A 15,380-nucleotide genomic window follows, 5' to 3' on the forward strand; every position below is an offset into this window, starting at 1 on the left:
CGACTGATGAAGGTAAGAGGAGGGTGGTCATGTTGGAACTTTGGCCATGCCGGAGCTCGAGTATCGTATGCAGGTCTGGTCACCACACTATAGGAAGAATCTTGATTGCATTGGAAGGGGTGCAGTGCAGATTCACCAGGAGGTTGCCTGGGATGGAGCATTTCAGCTATAGAGAGAGGCTAGGTAAGCTCAGGTTGTTTTCTTTGGAGCAGAGAAGGTCTTGGGGGGACCTGATAGGGGGGTATAAGATTACGAGGGGCACGGTCAGTATGAATAGAAAGCGGTTGTACCTGTTGGTCAATAACAAGTGGCATAATTTTAAAAAGTGTAAGGCAGGAGATTTAGAGGTAATATGAGAAAATATTTCTTTCACCCAGAGGGTGGTAGGGATCTGAAATGCAATGCCTCAGATTAGTTGAGGCAGGAAACCTAATAACCTTTTGAAGTGTCATAACATTCAAGGCTATGGGCCTAATGTGGAAAGTGGGCCTAGTGTTGGCAGTCATGTATTTTTAGCTACACGGATTGATGTAAAATGGTCTCTTCTTTACTGTATGATTCTATGAGCATTGTATGGGCCTCTCCATATTTCTGAAGAGATAACAGAGAAGGTCGGTGAGGGTAAAGCTGTTAATGTGATATACATGGATTTCCAGAAGGTGCTTGATAGAGTATCAAATAACGGACTTGAGGAAAGTTATCGGCCATGGGAGAAAAGGGGTTGTTGCAACATGGATACAAAATTGGCTGAATGACAAGAAAGAGACAGGAATAGTCAACGAACAGGCCAGAGGAAAGTTCGTGGTGGAGTTACATATCAGTGATTTGGATCTTGGTATGCAGTGGAAAATTTCAAAATCATCAGGTGACGTGAAATTGGGAAGAATAGTAACCTGTGAGGAGGATAGTGTGAAACTCCAAAAGGGCATTGACAAGTAGGAGTGAGCGAGCAGATAGGTGGCAGGTGAGGTTATGCACTTTAATAGGAAGAACACTGAAGGAGTGCATAAAGTAAGGGGTACAATTATAAAGGGGGTATCAGACCAGAGGGACATGGGTGTGGATGTGAAAAAATTATGGAAGGCGTCCGGACAAGTGGAGGGTGCAGTGAATAAAGCATACGGTGTTCTCAGCTTTATTGAGAGAGGCATAGAGTACAAGAGCAGGAAGGTGATGTTTAACTTGTTAGTCTTTGGCTTGAATATTATTGGAAAGATGCAAATCCTTGAAGCAGCTGGGATTGTTCACTTTAACAGAAGACAGCTGAGAAGAGATTTTATAGAGACTTTCAAAACCATTAGTGGGCTGAATAGTAGACAAATAGGAGACTGGGAGAACACAGCAAGCCAGGCAGCATCAGGAGGTGGAGAAGTCAACGTTTCAGGTCTTAACCTTTCTTGAGGAACAAGCTGTTCCTGTTTGTAAAATGATTTTTAAAATGATATACAGAAAAACAAGGGAAACGTGAGAACTTCAAATGAGTAGTTAAGGTATGGATGACATTAATGTACTATTTGTAAATGTGGAGGCAGGTTCAAATGAAGAGGGCACTGCATGATTATTTAGATATAAATAGTCTGCAATGGTATGGTGAAAAAAAACAGGAAATTGGCAAGAGGTAATAACTTTCATTTTAAGAGTTGTCTAGCAACAGTCACTGTACTTTTAGGTTTCTAATTAACCACAGACTTTAGGTTAAGAACAAAGAAAACTACAGCAGAGGAACAGGCCCTTCAGTCCGTGCCGATCCAGATCCTCGTCTAAACCTGTCACCTATTTTCTAAGGATCTATATCCCTCTGCTCTCTGCCCATTCATGTATCTGTCTGGATATGTCTTAAATGACGTGATTGTGCCCACCTCTACCGGCAACACATTCCAGGCCCTCACTACCCTCTGTGTAAAGAACATTCCACGTATACCTCCCTTAAACCTTTCGCCTCTCACCTTTAACCTGTGACCCCTAGTAATTGAGCCCCCCCACTCTGGGAACAAGCTTCTTGCTATCCACCCTGTCCAAACCTCTCATGATTTTGTAGACCTCAATCTTGTCTCCTCCTCAACCTCCATCTTTCTAATGAAAATAATCCTAATCTACTCAACCTCTCTTCATCCTGATGAACCTCCTCTGCTCCCTCTCCAAAACATCCACATCCTTTTGGTAATGTGATGACCAGAACTGTACGCAGTATTCCAAATGTAGCCAAGCTAACATCCTGTACAACTGGAACATGACTTGCCAACTCTTGTACTCAATACCCCGTCTGATGAAGGAAAGCATGCCGTATGCCCTATTGACCACTCTATTGACCTGCGTTGCCACCTTCAGGGAACAATGGACCTGAACACCCAGATCCCTCTGTACATCAATGTTCCTCAGGGCTTTTCCATTTACTGTACAGTTCGCTCTTGAATTGGATCTTCCAAAATGCATCACCTCGCATTTGCCCAGATTGATCTCCATCTGCCATTTCTCCACCCAACCCTCCAATCTATCTATATTCTGCTGACAGTCCCCTTCACTATCTGCTTATCCACCAATCTTAATGTCATCCATAAACTTGTTAATCAGATCACTTATATCTTCCTCCAGATCATTTATGTCTATCAGAAACAACAGGTCAGGAGAAATGAGATGTATTGAAGGTAGGCATATACTGTAACCTTATATCAAGGGCACCTTATCTCAGAAGCAATTATGATGCAAACCTAGTCTCCTGGTGTAAGGAGTAAACTGCTTCTGGGTAATGATTTAAAACATAGAACTTTACAGCACACAAACAGGCTCTTGGGACCACAATGTTGTGCCGAACATGATGCCAAATTAAACTAAGTTAAACTTAATCTAGTTTTGGGGTAAGGTGGGGGTGGAGGGTAAAGTTCAGGAGGAACAAAACCTGTTGGCATAATTAAACTCAGCCAAAGTAACAGAAAGTTCTCTTATCGTTTAAGTCCCCAAGCCAGAAAGTTCAAAAAGGGGTCTAAACAATCCATTGAAACATTAAATTCCTTGGAGCAATTCCTTGCGCTGAGAACTGTACTGATCAAGTGGACAACTCCCCATTTATCATGTTATGATTGCAGTAAAAATGAAGTGTTGCTCTTCAGCTTTCTTGCATCTGATTTTATGACTGGAGTGCTTCATCGACCTTTAGAAAAGGATGAATACTGACCAAGAATGGTTACATGCTCACCTAAACAGAGATTGGGGCAAACGTTAGCAGAGCCGACTGCATATAAAACCCATCTGCACAAAATGGTAATATCAAAGTCAAAACAGTGGAACAGACAATGACTTCAGCATTGAGAAATGTGCATTTGGTTTAATTCATATGTTTGTGATAACTTTGCATACTGGGAGACCTGTCAGCTTTGAAAAATAAAGAGATTGTGGAATTAGAAGTAGATAAATGGTCTTCTTAGCAGCAGCTACTTCAGCATAGACAAGGATAAAGAATGGGAAGTCTTGCTCTCTCTCTCTCTCTCTCACACCCCGAATCTCAAGTCAATCCCCAGTGATGAAGCAATTTCAAACAATCATTCACTGAGAGCTCAAGGAAATCTACAAACTTCCACTGTTGCTAAACGATTGAACCAATAGTTAAATTGTCCAAACTAGGGTCATTTGTGCAACTCATGGAATCCAAGAACATGAAACTACAACTGCCTTTACCTTCCGGTCAGTATATAGACCACCCCACCCACTAGCTTTTAAGCACAAAGTAAAGTGGTAGGATGCTCTATAAGGACATGGTATTCTTTGTGAGCAGGATGGAGGGTCTCCTGTTGTGAGTTCCCTGCCTGGTGCTGAGGTATGGGATAACTTGACCAGCTTCAAGAAATATTGAAGTGGAGGAGTAGGATCCAGTTGTTGTGGTCCATGGTGAGACCAGCAGCAGAGGCAAGAGGTCCTGTTTGGGGAAAATCAGGAATTAGGAACAAAATTAAAAAATAGAACTGCAAGGATTATCATCACTGAATTATTACCTGAGCCACATGCAAATTGGAATAGAGATAAGAAAATCAGGGAAGTAGACACATGGTGCAAGAAAGAAAGGTTCCATTTCAGGGGCACTGGCATCAATATGGGGAAAGGAAGGAACCGTATTGTCAGGATGGGCTCCACCTCAAACAATCTTGGACCAGCAGCCCAGTGAAAAGGTGGTTCAACTGTATTCACTAGAGTTCAGAAGAATGAAAGGGGATCTGATTAAAATGTATATAATTCTAACAGGACTGGACAGACTAGATGCAGGGAGGATGTTTCTTCTGGTTGGGGAGTTGAAAACCAAGAACATAGAGCTAAATGGAGTAAGACAACTCATTGGCCAGTTCCCAGGAGAGTGCACACCCTGGAAAGGCCACCTACATCTTGTTTGGAACAGTTCAATTGCTTAGCAACAACTAAATCAGAACCAATCACAATAAATTTCTGGTCACCCGGTTCTCGTAGAGTCAAAGTTGTACAGCATGAAGAGAGGCCCTCCAGCCCAAACTGGTCCATACTGACCAAAATGTCCATCCACGCTAACCCCATTTCCCTGCACTTGGCCCATACCCTCCTAAACCTTTCCTACCCAGATATTTGTACAAATACCTTTTAAATGTTGTTAATGTACCCGCCTCAACCACTCCTGCTGGCAGCTCATTCTATATGCAAACTACCCTCTGAAAATGTTGCCCCTCAGGTTCCCTTTTATTCTTTCCCCTCTAACCTTAAACTGATGTCCTCTAGTCCTCGATTCCCCATCCCTGGGAAAAAGACTGAGTGTATTCACCCTATTTATGCCTCTCATGATCTTATACACTTCTATAAGATCCCCCCTCAGTCTCCTACACTCGAAAGAAAGAAGTCCTAGCTTGTCCGACCTCTCCCTATGACTCAGACCCTTGAGTCCTGGCAACATCCTTGTACATTTCTTCTGCACTCTTCCCAGTTTAATAACATCTTTCCTACAGTAAGGTGACCAAAACTGAACACAGTACTCGAAGTGCGGCCTCACCAACGCCCTGTACAACTGCAACATAACTTCTCCACACGTGTACTCAATGTCCTGACTGATGAAGGCCAGTGTGTCAGAAACCTCCTTCAATGCCCTGTCTATCTGTCTCTCCATTTTCAGAGAACTGTGCACCTGAACTCCAAGGTCCCTCTGTTCCACTACACTCCTTAAGGCCCTACCACTCACCATGAAACTCCCTTGATTTGACTTTGCAAAATGCAACACCTCACACTTATCTATTTGCCAATTCGCGGCCCACTTCCCCAGCTGATCAAGGTCCTACTGCAATTTCTGATAACCTTCCTCATAATACTGCCTACTTCAGTATCATTTGCAAACTTACTAATCATTCTCATCTAAATCATTGATGTAGATAACAAACAGCAATGGGCCCAGCACTGACACCTGAGGTACACCACTAGTCCCAGGCCTCTAATTTGACAAACATCCTCCCACTATTACCCTCTGTATCCTACCATTCCTTTGAGGGGAGATATCATAGATGCAACAGGATGACTCCTATAAAGTTAACTGCTTCTTTTGAAACTGATGCACAACGAGCCCACCAAGATAATGTAGAAGAAAAGTGACAGAGTAAAAGGTCAAGAAATTGGATCACAAGGAGATGTAAATGGACAAATTTTAACCCCCTCCCCTTTCTCTCACACTTCAATGTTCATGTCATCAGGGACCATCCATGTGAGAACACTGATACTATAGTCACTTGACTGAAACCAGCTTGTGTTAAAAAAAATACAACACTGACATGAGGCTGCTCTCAGAATGTCAGACAGTTTGGGAGAGAGAGAGCAAAGAGAGAAGAGATCCCACCCAACAAAGGAAGAATCCTGTCCAGAATCCATTCAGAGGCAGAAAACTGGAATGCAGTCAGAGTAGGTAATAAGGAAGGCAAAAACTATCTTGGCATTTATTGTTAAAGAAATAGAATATAAAAGTTGGGAATCGTTGCTGCAACTGTTCAAGACAAGAGAGAGTATACCTGGAGTACGGTTTATAATTTTGGTCCCCTTACTCGAGTTGCAGTGGAGACAGTTCAAAAGTTATTCACTAGATTAATTCCAGACATGAAGGGTTTGTCTTATGAAGAAAGATTGAGCAATTTTAGCCTATACTTTAGAGGTATGAGAGGAAATATAATGGAGGTATATAAGATGCTAAGGAGGAGTGACAAGTCGGCATTGATAGGTTTCTTCATTTACAGCAATCTAGACTGAGAGTGCATAGTTTTAGGATAAGAGGTCGCAGATATAAGATATAGAGAAGGAAGAATTACTTCTCTCAAAAGAGCCATGAATCTGTGGAATTTGCTATCCCAGAGTGCAATGGATGCTGGGACATTAAGAAAATTTGAGGAGTTTGACAGGTTTTTAATTAATGGGTTGAAGGGTTGTGGAGACCAGATGGGAAAGCAGAACTGAGGCTGAGATGATTGAATTAAATGACAGAGCAGAACTCAAGGGGCTGTATTGCCTACTCTTGCTCTTTGTTCTTATATTTTATGTTAAAAATCGCACAACACCAGGTTATAGTCCTACAGGTTTATTTGGAAGTTTTGGCTTTCGGACCGTTGCTCCTTGATCAGGTACCAGTGCTCCGAAAGCTAGTGCTTCCAAATAAACCGGTTGGACTGTAACCTGGTGTTGTGTGACTTTTAACTTTGTCCACCCCAGTCCAACACCGGCACCTCTACATCATGGCTTATATTTTATAGCAGGACTATCCTTCTGTCTGTAGATTTTGAGAGGTAAAAACAATGACTGCAGATGCTGGAAACCAGATTCTGGATTAGAGTGGTGCTGGAAAAGCACAGCAGTTCAGGCAGCATCTGAGGAGCAGGGAAATCAATGTTTCGGGCAAAAGCCCTTCATCAGGAGAGGGCTTTTGCCCGAAACGTCGATTTCCCTGCTCCTCGGATGCTGCCTGAACTGCTGTGCTTTTCCAGCACCACTCTAATCCAGAATGTAGATTTTGAGAACTCAGTCAGATGTTCACTTCAGGGGCTTAACTGCATCTCCAACCTGCAAAGCTCTTTCAAGTAGGAAGTCTCTGAATTTATCCTCAGAACCATTACTGTCACTGAACCAAAATTATCAGGCCTGTAACACTTCCAGGTTTCATCTCAAAAGATAATAACAAGAGTAACTTTTTGAACTTGACAAAGTACACGCAGTCTCTTCTGTAATCATCTAGACTTGTGCGTTTGTGCTGTACGAGTGGGCACTGTTGAGATTCCATTTGAGGTTGAGAAATAAACACAAGTTCTTTCTTTTAAGCTAATGTGTCTGTTCTTGAGGTCACAGCACTCAAGGGTTGAAACCTTCTTTGAAGCACACCGTGTTGCAGTTAGATCGAAGTGAAGAAAGAAACTAGGGGAACCATCATATATCATCCTTAAACTGCCTGGAGCAGGCCATACATTCCTTCTCTCAAATGCATGGCCACAGTCACTTGGCTGCTCTTGGGATCTTTCTGTCTACAAATTAGCTGCAGCATTTCCAACATTAGAACAGTGGAAACAAACCAAACACTGTTTCAGTGGCTACAGAACACTTCAGCGCATTTTGAGGCTGTGAAAAGCACTAAAATATATACATATTCTGATTTTGATTAGGGGTTAAAGGTGACAGCCAGTCAGAATTTACATTAACTCCATTCACTCTCTACTCTTAAGTTCATGTGATGAGAAGTCTGATATGCGGTCAGACTGAAACTACAGGTAGAGGTAAACCACGAGAGTGGGAAGTGTGGTGCAATTGTCACTCTGAAGGGAAGGCATTTGTGCACATGTACACAAGCCTGTGTGCATGTTACATTGCATGCTCAACCTCCACCCCTGCCATATCCAGTTTGCAATCCCACAAAACAACTCACCTCACAGAACAGAGCATCATAAATCATCCACAGATTAAATAGTGTCAGGTTCGCAAAGGGAGTTCCAGTGTTTTTAGCCAGCGTCTTCAGGAATTCCTACATCAGCAACCAGTAAACAGTACATATTACATCAAAACATCCAGGTTAATGGGCATAAGAATGTGGTTGACATTGGAGAGAGGGGGGTCTCTTCAATAATCACCATTATAGTCCCAGAGAGAGGGTCTCTGCAATTATCACCATTACTGCTCATCAGAGAAGGGTCTCTGTAAAAGTTATTGTTACAGTCCCAGAGAGTGGGTCTCTGCAGTCATTATTGTTACAGTCCCAGAGGGAGGATCTCCATGATAGTCACTATTACAGTTCCAGAGGGAAGGTCTCTGCGATACTCACTGTTCATAGAATTCCTACAGTGTGGAGGCAGGCCATTTGGTCAGTCAAGTTCACACTGACTCTCCAAAGAGCATCCCACCCAGACCAGCCCCTTATCCTATCCCTGTAACTCTGCATTCCCCATAGCTAATCCACCTGATCTACACATCCCTGGACGCTATGGGCAACATAGCACAGCCAATCCACCTGCACATTTTTGGGCTGAGAGAGGAAACTGGAGCAACTGGAAGAAACCCACTCAGACACAGGAATAATGTGAAAACTACACACAGTCTCCAAGGATAGAATCGAACCTGAGTTCCTCTTGCTGTGAGGCAGCAACACTCACCAGTGGGTTACCATGCCGCCCCATTATTATACTCAAGGATGGACTGTCTCTGCAGGATTCTCCATTGCACAGACCCAGGGAGATGGTCTCTGCCATATTCGTCATTACAACACCCCTAGAGGGAAGATCTCTGTGATAATCACTAGAGGGAAGGTCTCTCTGATAATTACTTTTGTAGTGCCAGATAGAAGGTGACTGCAGTAATCAACACTGCAGCCCAAGGGGAGGGTCTGTGATAATTATTATCACAGCCCTTAAGTATCAAGGTCTGCATGATAACCAATGTTACAATCCCAGAGGCAGGGTCTCTGCAAGTATTATTGTTACCATAGTGACCGTCCCTCTGAACAGGTTGTCATCACTGGTGGAGTTTAGGATGAAGGGTCTCTGCAGTAATCACCATTACAGTCCTCGAGAGAGGTCTCTGTGACAATCTCCATTCCAGTCCCCTCTGCAGTCATTACTGTTACAGTCCCATGGAGAGGATTACAGTCACTTCAGAGGGTGCATTTCGACAGTCATTACCATTACCGTCTCTTCAGAGGGGGTGTCTCTCTGCTAAAGACCCAAAGACAGGGCCTCTGCAGTAATCAATGTTACAGTCCGAGGGACAGGGTACATATGATAATCATCTTTAAAGATTCCCCCAGAGGGAAGGTTTGTGCAATAATCACTGCTATAGCCTGAGATGAAAGGTCTTTATGATGCTCACAGTCATAGTCTAGGATGCAAAGTCCTTCACTAATCACCATTACACTCGAAGAAGGATAATCACCATTCATTTCCCTGAGAGAGAGAGGCTTCCTGTAGTAATTTCCATTAGAGCCTCCTCAGAGGGAGGGTCTCTGTGGTAATCACCATTACAGCTCAGAGATAGGCTTTCTTGGATAATCACTATAACAGTAGTAGAGGCAGGGTCTCTGCAATAATCTCGGACTATCACTACGAAAGGAAAACAGGAAATACTGTAAATAATTAGCAAGTTTGGGAGCTTCTGGAAACAGATAAATGAGAGGTACGAGTCTGAAAGTGGTGAGTTAAAGACAGAGAAGAAGAATGAAGCAAATAGAAAAAAAAAGATACTGGCACACTGCCTCTTCCCCAGGGTAAGTGGTTGACAGAACAGAGATTAGACAGACTCATTTGTTATCTATGCTCAACACTCACCCGGTTGTCTTGCATGGTCTTCTTGTATTCCCAACAATTCTTCGTCTCATTCTGCAACTGCTCAAAGCGAGGGCAGTTTCTCAATGGGTACAGCAGCAACTGAAATGATTCACATTGGTTCAGTTCCAGTGTTGGGGTCAATATCCGCCCCCTTCCCCCCACAGACCCAGTGCCAGGGTCATCAACCCCTCTTTGCTTACAAAGCCAGTGCTATGGATTCCCAACCCCAGGATCCAAACCTCCAGCCTCCTCCCACCCCAGCCCTCTCCCCACGGGCCCAGTGATAGGGCCAGCTCCCGACCCTCCTCCCACCCCAGCCCTCTCCCACTGGGCCCTGTGAGAGGAACAGCTCCCCACCCTCCTCTTACCCCAGCCCTCTCCCCATGGGCCCAGTGAGAGGACCAGCTCCCCACCCTCCTCTTACCCCAGCCCTCTCCCCATGGGCCCAGTGAGAGGACCAGCTCCCCACCCTCCTCTTACCCCAGCCCTCTCCCCATGGGCCCGGTGATAGGGCCAGCTCACCACCCTCCTCCCACCCCAGCCCTCTCCCACTGGGCCCTGTGAGAGGAACAGCTCCCCACCCTCCTCTTACCCCAGCCCTCTCCCCATGGGTCCAGTGATAGGGCCAGCTCCCCACCCTCCTCTTACCCCAGCCCTCTCCCCATGGGTCCAGTGATAGGGCCAGCTCCCCACCCTCCTCTTACCCCAGCCCTCTCCCCATGGGTCCAGTGATAGGGCCAGCTCCCCACCCTCCTCTTACCCCAGCCCTCTCCCCATGGGTCCAGTGATAGGGCCAGCTCACCACCCTCCTCCCACCCCAGCCCTCTCCCCATGGGCCCAGTGAGAGGACCAGCTCCCCACCCTCCTCTTACCCCAGCCCTCTCCCCATGGGCCCAGTGAGAGGACCAGCTCCCCACCCTCCTCTTACCCCAGCCCTCTCCCCATGGGCCCGGTGATAGGGCCAGCTCACCACCCTCCTCCCACCCCAGCCCTCTCCCACTGGGCCCTGTGAGAGGAACAGCTCCCCACCCTCCTCTTACCCCAGCCCTCTCCCCGTGGGCCCAGTGAGAGAACCAGCTCCCCACCCTCCTCTTACCCCAGCCGTCTCCCCATGGGCCCAGTGATATGGCCGGCTCCCCACCCTCCTCTCACCTCAGCCCTCTCCCCATGGGCCCAGTGATAGGGCCAGCTCACCACCCTCCTCCCACCCCAGCCCTCTCCCCATGGGCCCAGTGATAGGGCCAGCTCCCCACCCTCCTCCCACCCCAGCCCTCTCCCACTGGGCCCCGTGAGAGGACCAGCTCCCCACCCTCCTCTTACCCCAGCCCTCTCCCCATGGGCCCAGTGAGAGGGCCAGCTCCCCACCCTCCCCCCACCCCAGCCCTCTCCCCATGGGTCCAGTGATAGGGCCAGCTCCCCACCCTCCTCTCACCCCAGCCCTCTCCCCGTGGGCCCAGTGAGAGAACCAGCTCCCCACCCTCCTCTTACCCCAGCCGTCTCCCCATGGGCCCAGTGATATGGCCGGCTCCCCACCCTCCTCTCACCCCAGCACTCTCCCCATGGGCCCAGTGATAGGGCCAGCTCCCCACCCTCCTCCCACCCCAGCCCTCTCCCCATGGGCCCAGTGATAGGGCCAGCTCCCCACCCTCCTCCCACCCCAGCCCTCTCCCACTGGGCCCCGTGAGAGGACCAGCTCCCCACCCTCCTCTTACCCCAGCCGTCTCCCCATGGGCCCAGTGATAGGGCCAGCTGCCCACCCTCCTCTCACCCCAGCCCTCTCCCCATGGGCCCAGTGAGAGGGCCAGCTCCCCACCCTCCCCCCACCCCAGCCCTGTCCCCATGGGCCCAGTGATAGGGCCAGCTCCCCACCCTCCTCTTACCCCAGCCGTCTCCCCATGGGCCCAGTGATAGGGCCAGCTGCCCACCCTCCTCTCACCCCAGCCCTCTCCCCATGGGCCCAGTGAGAGGGCCAGCTCCCCACCCTCCCCCCACCCCAGCCCTGTCCCCATGGGCCCAGTGAGAGGGCCAGCTTCCCACCCTCCTCCCACCCCAGCCTTCTCCCCATGGGCCCAGTGATAGGGCCAGCTGCCCACCCTCCTCTCACCCCAGCACTCTCCCCATGGGCCCAGTGAGAGGACCAGCTCCCCACCCTCCTCTTACCCCAGCCGTCTCCCCATGGGCCCAGTGATACGGCCGGCTCCCCACCCTCCTCACACCCCAGCCCCCTCCCCATGGGCCCAGTGAGAGGACCAGCTCCCTACTGTCCTCCCACTCCAGCCCTCTCTCCATGGGCCCAGTGAGAGGGCTAGCTCCCCACCCTCCTCTCACCTCAGCCCTCACCACAGGGACACTGTTGCCTTTTAGCCAAGGTATTTGGGATACTTGCCCAGTCATCCATCGTTGGCACTGTATGCACAGGGATTGGCTGCCAGCTAAGATTGGTACGGAAGACCTGTTGTCCATGTGGAGGGTAGAAGCCAGCCAGATCTGCCTCAGCACTCATCAGAGTCCGGTCAATATCTGTACTCCGAACATAAATCTATAGCAGAGAGCACACATTGTACTCGTGGGAACATAAAAGAGCCATCAAGGCTGTTGCGTGTTGAGAACAACCATAGCAACCCACCTTCTGACCCAATCCTAGTTGGACATTCGCAGCAGAACCACACCTGATTTTTTTTGTTTTGGACCCAGTTTATTTAGAGTCAGAGTGATAGAGATGTACAGCACGGAAACAGATCCTTCGGTCCAACCCGTCCATGCCGACCAGATATCCTAACCCAATCTATTCCCACCTGCCAGCACCCAGCCCATATCCCTCCAAACCCTTCCTATTCATATACCCATCCAAATGCCTCTTATATATTGCAATTGTACCAGCCTCCACCACATCCTCTGGCAGCTCATTCCATACACGCACCACCCTCTGCATGAAACATTTGCCCCTTAGGTCTCTTTTATATCTTTCCCCTCTCACCCTAAACCTATGACCTCTAGATCTGGACTCCCTGACCCCAGGAAAAATTCTTTGTCTATTTATCCTATCCATGCCCCTCATAATTTTGTAAACCTCTATAAAGTCACTCCTCAGCCTCCGATGCTCCAGGGAAAACAGCTCCAGCCTGTTCAGCCTCTCCCTGTAGCTCAGATCCTCCAACCCACGGTCAAACCAAGATACGTATTCCACAATATCACAAATATTCAGTCAGACAGCATCACTTGACTCAGCCTCTTGTTGCGAACCTATTCCTAAAATCATAGACGTTTGCAGCATGGAAAGTTGCCATTCAGCCCAAGTTATTTGTTGTTTTAAGTCTGTCCAAGAGAAAGGCTGCAGTAGTGAGTACAGTGGATTCTTTCTTGATTATATGTTTTTGGAGATAAGTCTCTTGATTAAACTTAAAATATAAGCCATAGCTATTAATTTAACCTGGGGCAGTGTTTGTAGAGGAATAAGACGGTGTTATTTTCTGGGTCTGTAGATTGTGAAGGAGCAAAAATGGCCTTTGCAGTGATATGTACTTCTTGTCAGATGTGGGAGTTTAAAGAGAGTTTAAGGGTTACTGTGGATTATATCTGCCATAAATGCTGTTGGATGCGAATTTTATCAGATCGAGTGGTTCGATTGGAGAGACAGATAGAAGCGATGAGGAATTTGCAACAGCAACAGTATGTGGTGGATGGCAGTTATAGAAAGGGGGGAAACTCTCAGATACAGTCACATAGATGGGTTAACTCCAGGAAGGGTAAGAGAGGTAGGCAGCTAGTGCAGGAGTCTTTTGTGGATATACCCATTTCAAACAGGTATGCTGTTTTGGAAAATGTAGGGGGTGATGGATTCTCAGGGGAATGTAGCATGAACAGCCAAGTTTCTGGTATTGAGACTGGCTCTAATGCAACGAGGAGTACGTCGGCTTCCAAGAGATCAATTGTGTTAGGGGATTCTGTAGTCAGAGGTACAGACAGACGTTTCTGTGGCCAGCAGAGAAAAAGCATATTGGTGTGTTGTTTCCCTGGTGCCAGGATCAAGGATGTCTCACGGGGGGGAGAGGGGCCAGCAGGAGGTCATTGTCCACATTGGAACTAATGATATAGGAAGGGAAAAGGTTGAGATTCTGAAGGGAGATTACAGAGAGTTACACAGAAATTTAAAAAGGAGGTCCTCAAGGGTAGTAATATCTGGATTACTCCCAGTGCTACGAGCTAGTGAGGGCAGGAATAGGAGGATGGAGCAGATGAATGCATGGCTGAGGAGCTGGTGTATGGGAGAAGGATTCACATTTTTGGATCATTGTAATCTCTTTTGGGGTAGAAGTGACCTGTACAAGAAGGATGGATTGCACATAAATTGGAAGGGGACTAATATACTGGCAGGGGAATTTGCTAGAACTGCTTGGGAGGATTTAAACTAGTAAGGTGGGGGGTGGGACCCAGGGAGATAGTGAGGAAAGAGATCGATCTGAGACAGGTACAGCTGAGAACAGAAGTGAGTCAAACAGTCTTGGCAGGCAGGGACAAGGTAGGACTAATAAATTAAACTGCATTTTTTTCAATGCAAGGGGCCTAACAGGGAAGGCAGATGAACTCAGAGCATGGTTAGGAACATGGGACTGGGATATCATAGCAATTACGGAAACATGGCTCAGAGATGGGCAGGACTGGCAGCTTAATGTTCCAGGATACAAATGCTACAGGAAGGATAGAAAGGGAGGCAAGAGAGGAGGGGGAGTGGTATTTTTGATAAGGGAGAGCATTACAGCTGTGCTGAGGGAGGATATTCCCGGAAATACATCCAGGGAAGTTATTTGGGTGGAACTGAGAAATAAGAAAGGGATGATCACCTTATTGGGATTGTATTATAGACCCCCCAATAGTCAGAGGGAAATTGAGAAACAAACTTGTAAGGAGATCTCAGCTATCTGTAAGAATAATAGGGTAGTTATGACAGGGGCTTTTAACTTTCCACACATCGACTGGGACTGCCATAGTGTTAAAGGTTTAGATGGAGAGGAATTTCTTAAGTGTGTACAAGACAATTTTCTGATTCAGTATGTGGATGTACCTAACTTGACCTACTCTTGGGAAATAAGGCAGGGCAGGTGACTGAGGTGTCAGCGGGGGAGCACTTTGGGGCCAGCGACCATAATTCTATTCGTTTTAAAATAGTGATGGAAAAGGATAGACCAGATCTAAAAGGTGAAGTTCTAAGTTGGAGAAAGGCCAATTTTGACGGTATTAGGCAAGAACTTTCAAAAGCTGATTGGAGGCAGATGTTCGCAGGTAAAGGGACGGCTGGTAAATGGGAAGCCTTCAGAAATGAGATAACAAGAATCCAGAGAAAGTATATTCCTGTCAGGATGAAAGGGAAGGCTGGTAGGTATAGGGAATGCTGGATGACGAAATAAATTGAGGATTTGGTGAAGAAAAAGAAGGAAGCATATGTCAGTTACAGACAGGATAGATCGAGTGAATCCTTAGAAGAGTATAAAGAAAGTAGGAGTATCCTTAAGAGGGAAATCAGGGGACATGAAATAGCTTTGGCAAGTAGATTTAAGGAGAATCCAAAGGGTTTTTACAAATATATTAAGGACAAAAGGG

The 15,380-nt window shown here is 47.0% G+C and overlaps 1 protein-coding gene across 2 annotated transcripts in view; it reads right to left on the reverse strand.

Annotated features, from left to right (window-relative positions):
* The window catches only part of LOC122558004 (lysosomal acid phosphatase-like), a 48,299-nt gene that overhangs the window by 12,869 nt on the left and 20,050 nt on the right, over window positions 1–15,380 (reverse strand). For both annotated transcript variants that reach the window (XM_043706321.2, XM_087996833.1), the window contains exons 4-6: window positions 12,169–12,321; window positions 9,783–9,881; window positions 7,895–7,990 (exon numbers count right to left, since the gene is read on the reverse strand). In XM_043706321.2, the coding sequence (XP_043562256.2) occupies window positions 7,895–7,990; window positions 9,783–9,881; window positions 12,169–12,321 (348 nt within the window). The remainder of the gene's footprint in view (window positions 1–7,894; window positions 7,991–9,782; window positions 9,882–12,168; window positions 12,322–15,380) is intronic.

This window comes from Chiloscyllium plagiosum, unplaced genomic scaffold (genome assembly GCF_037043375.1).
Source record: "Chiloscyllium plagiosum isolate Xiang-an unplaced genomic scaffold, Cpla_swu_hap1 HiC_scaffold_18, whole genome shotgun sequence".
NCBI lineage: Eukaryota > Metazoa > Chordata > Chondrichthyes > Orectolobiformes > Hemiscylliidae > Chiloscyllium > Chiloscyllium plagiosum.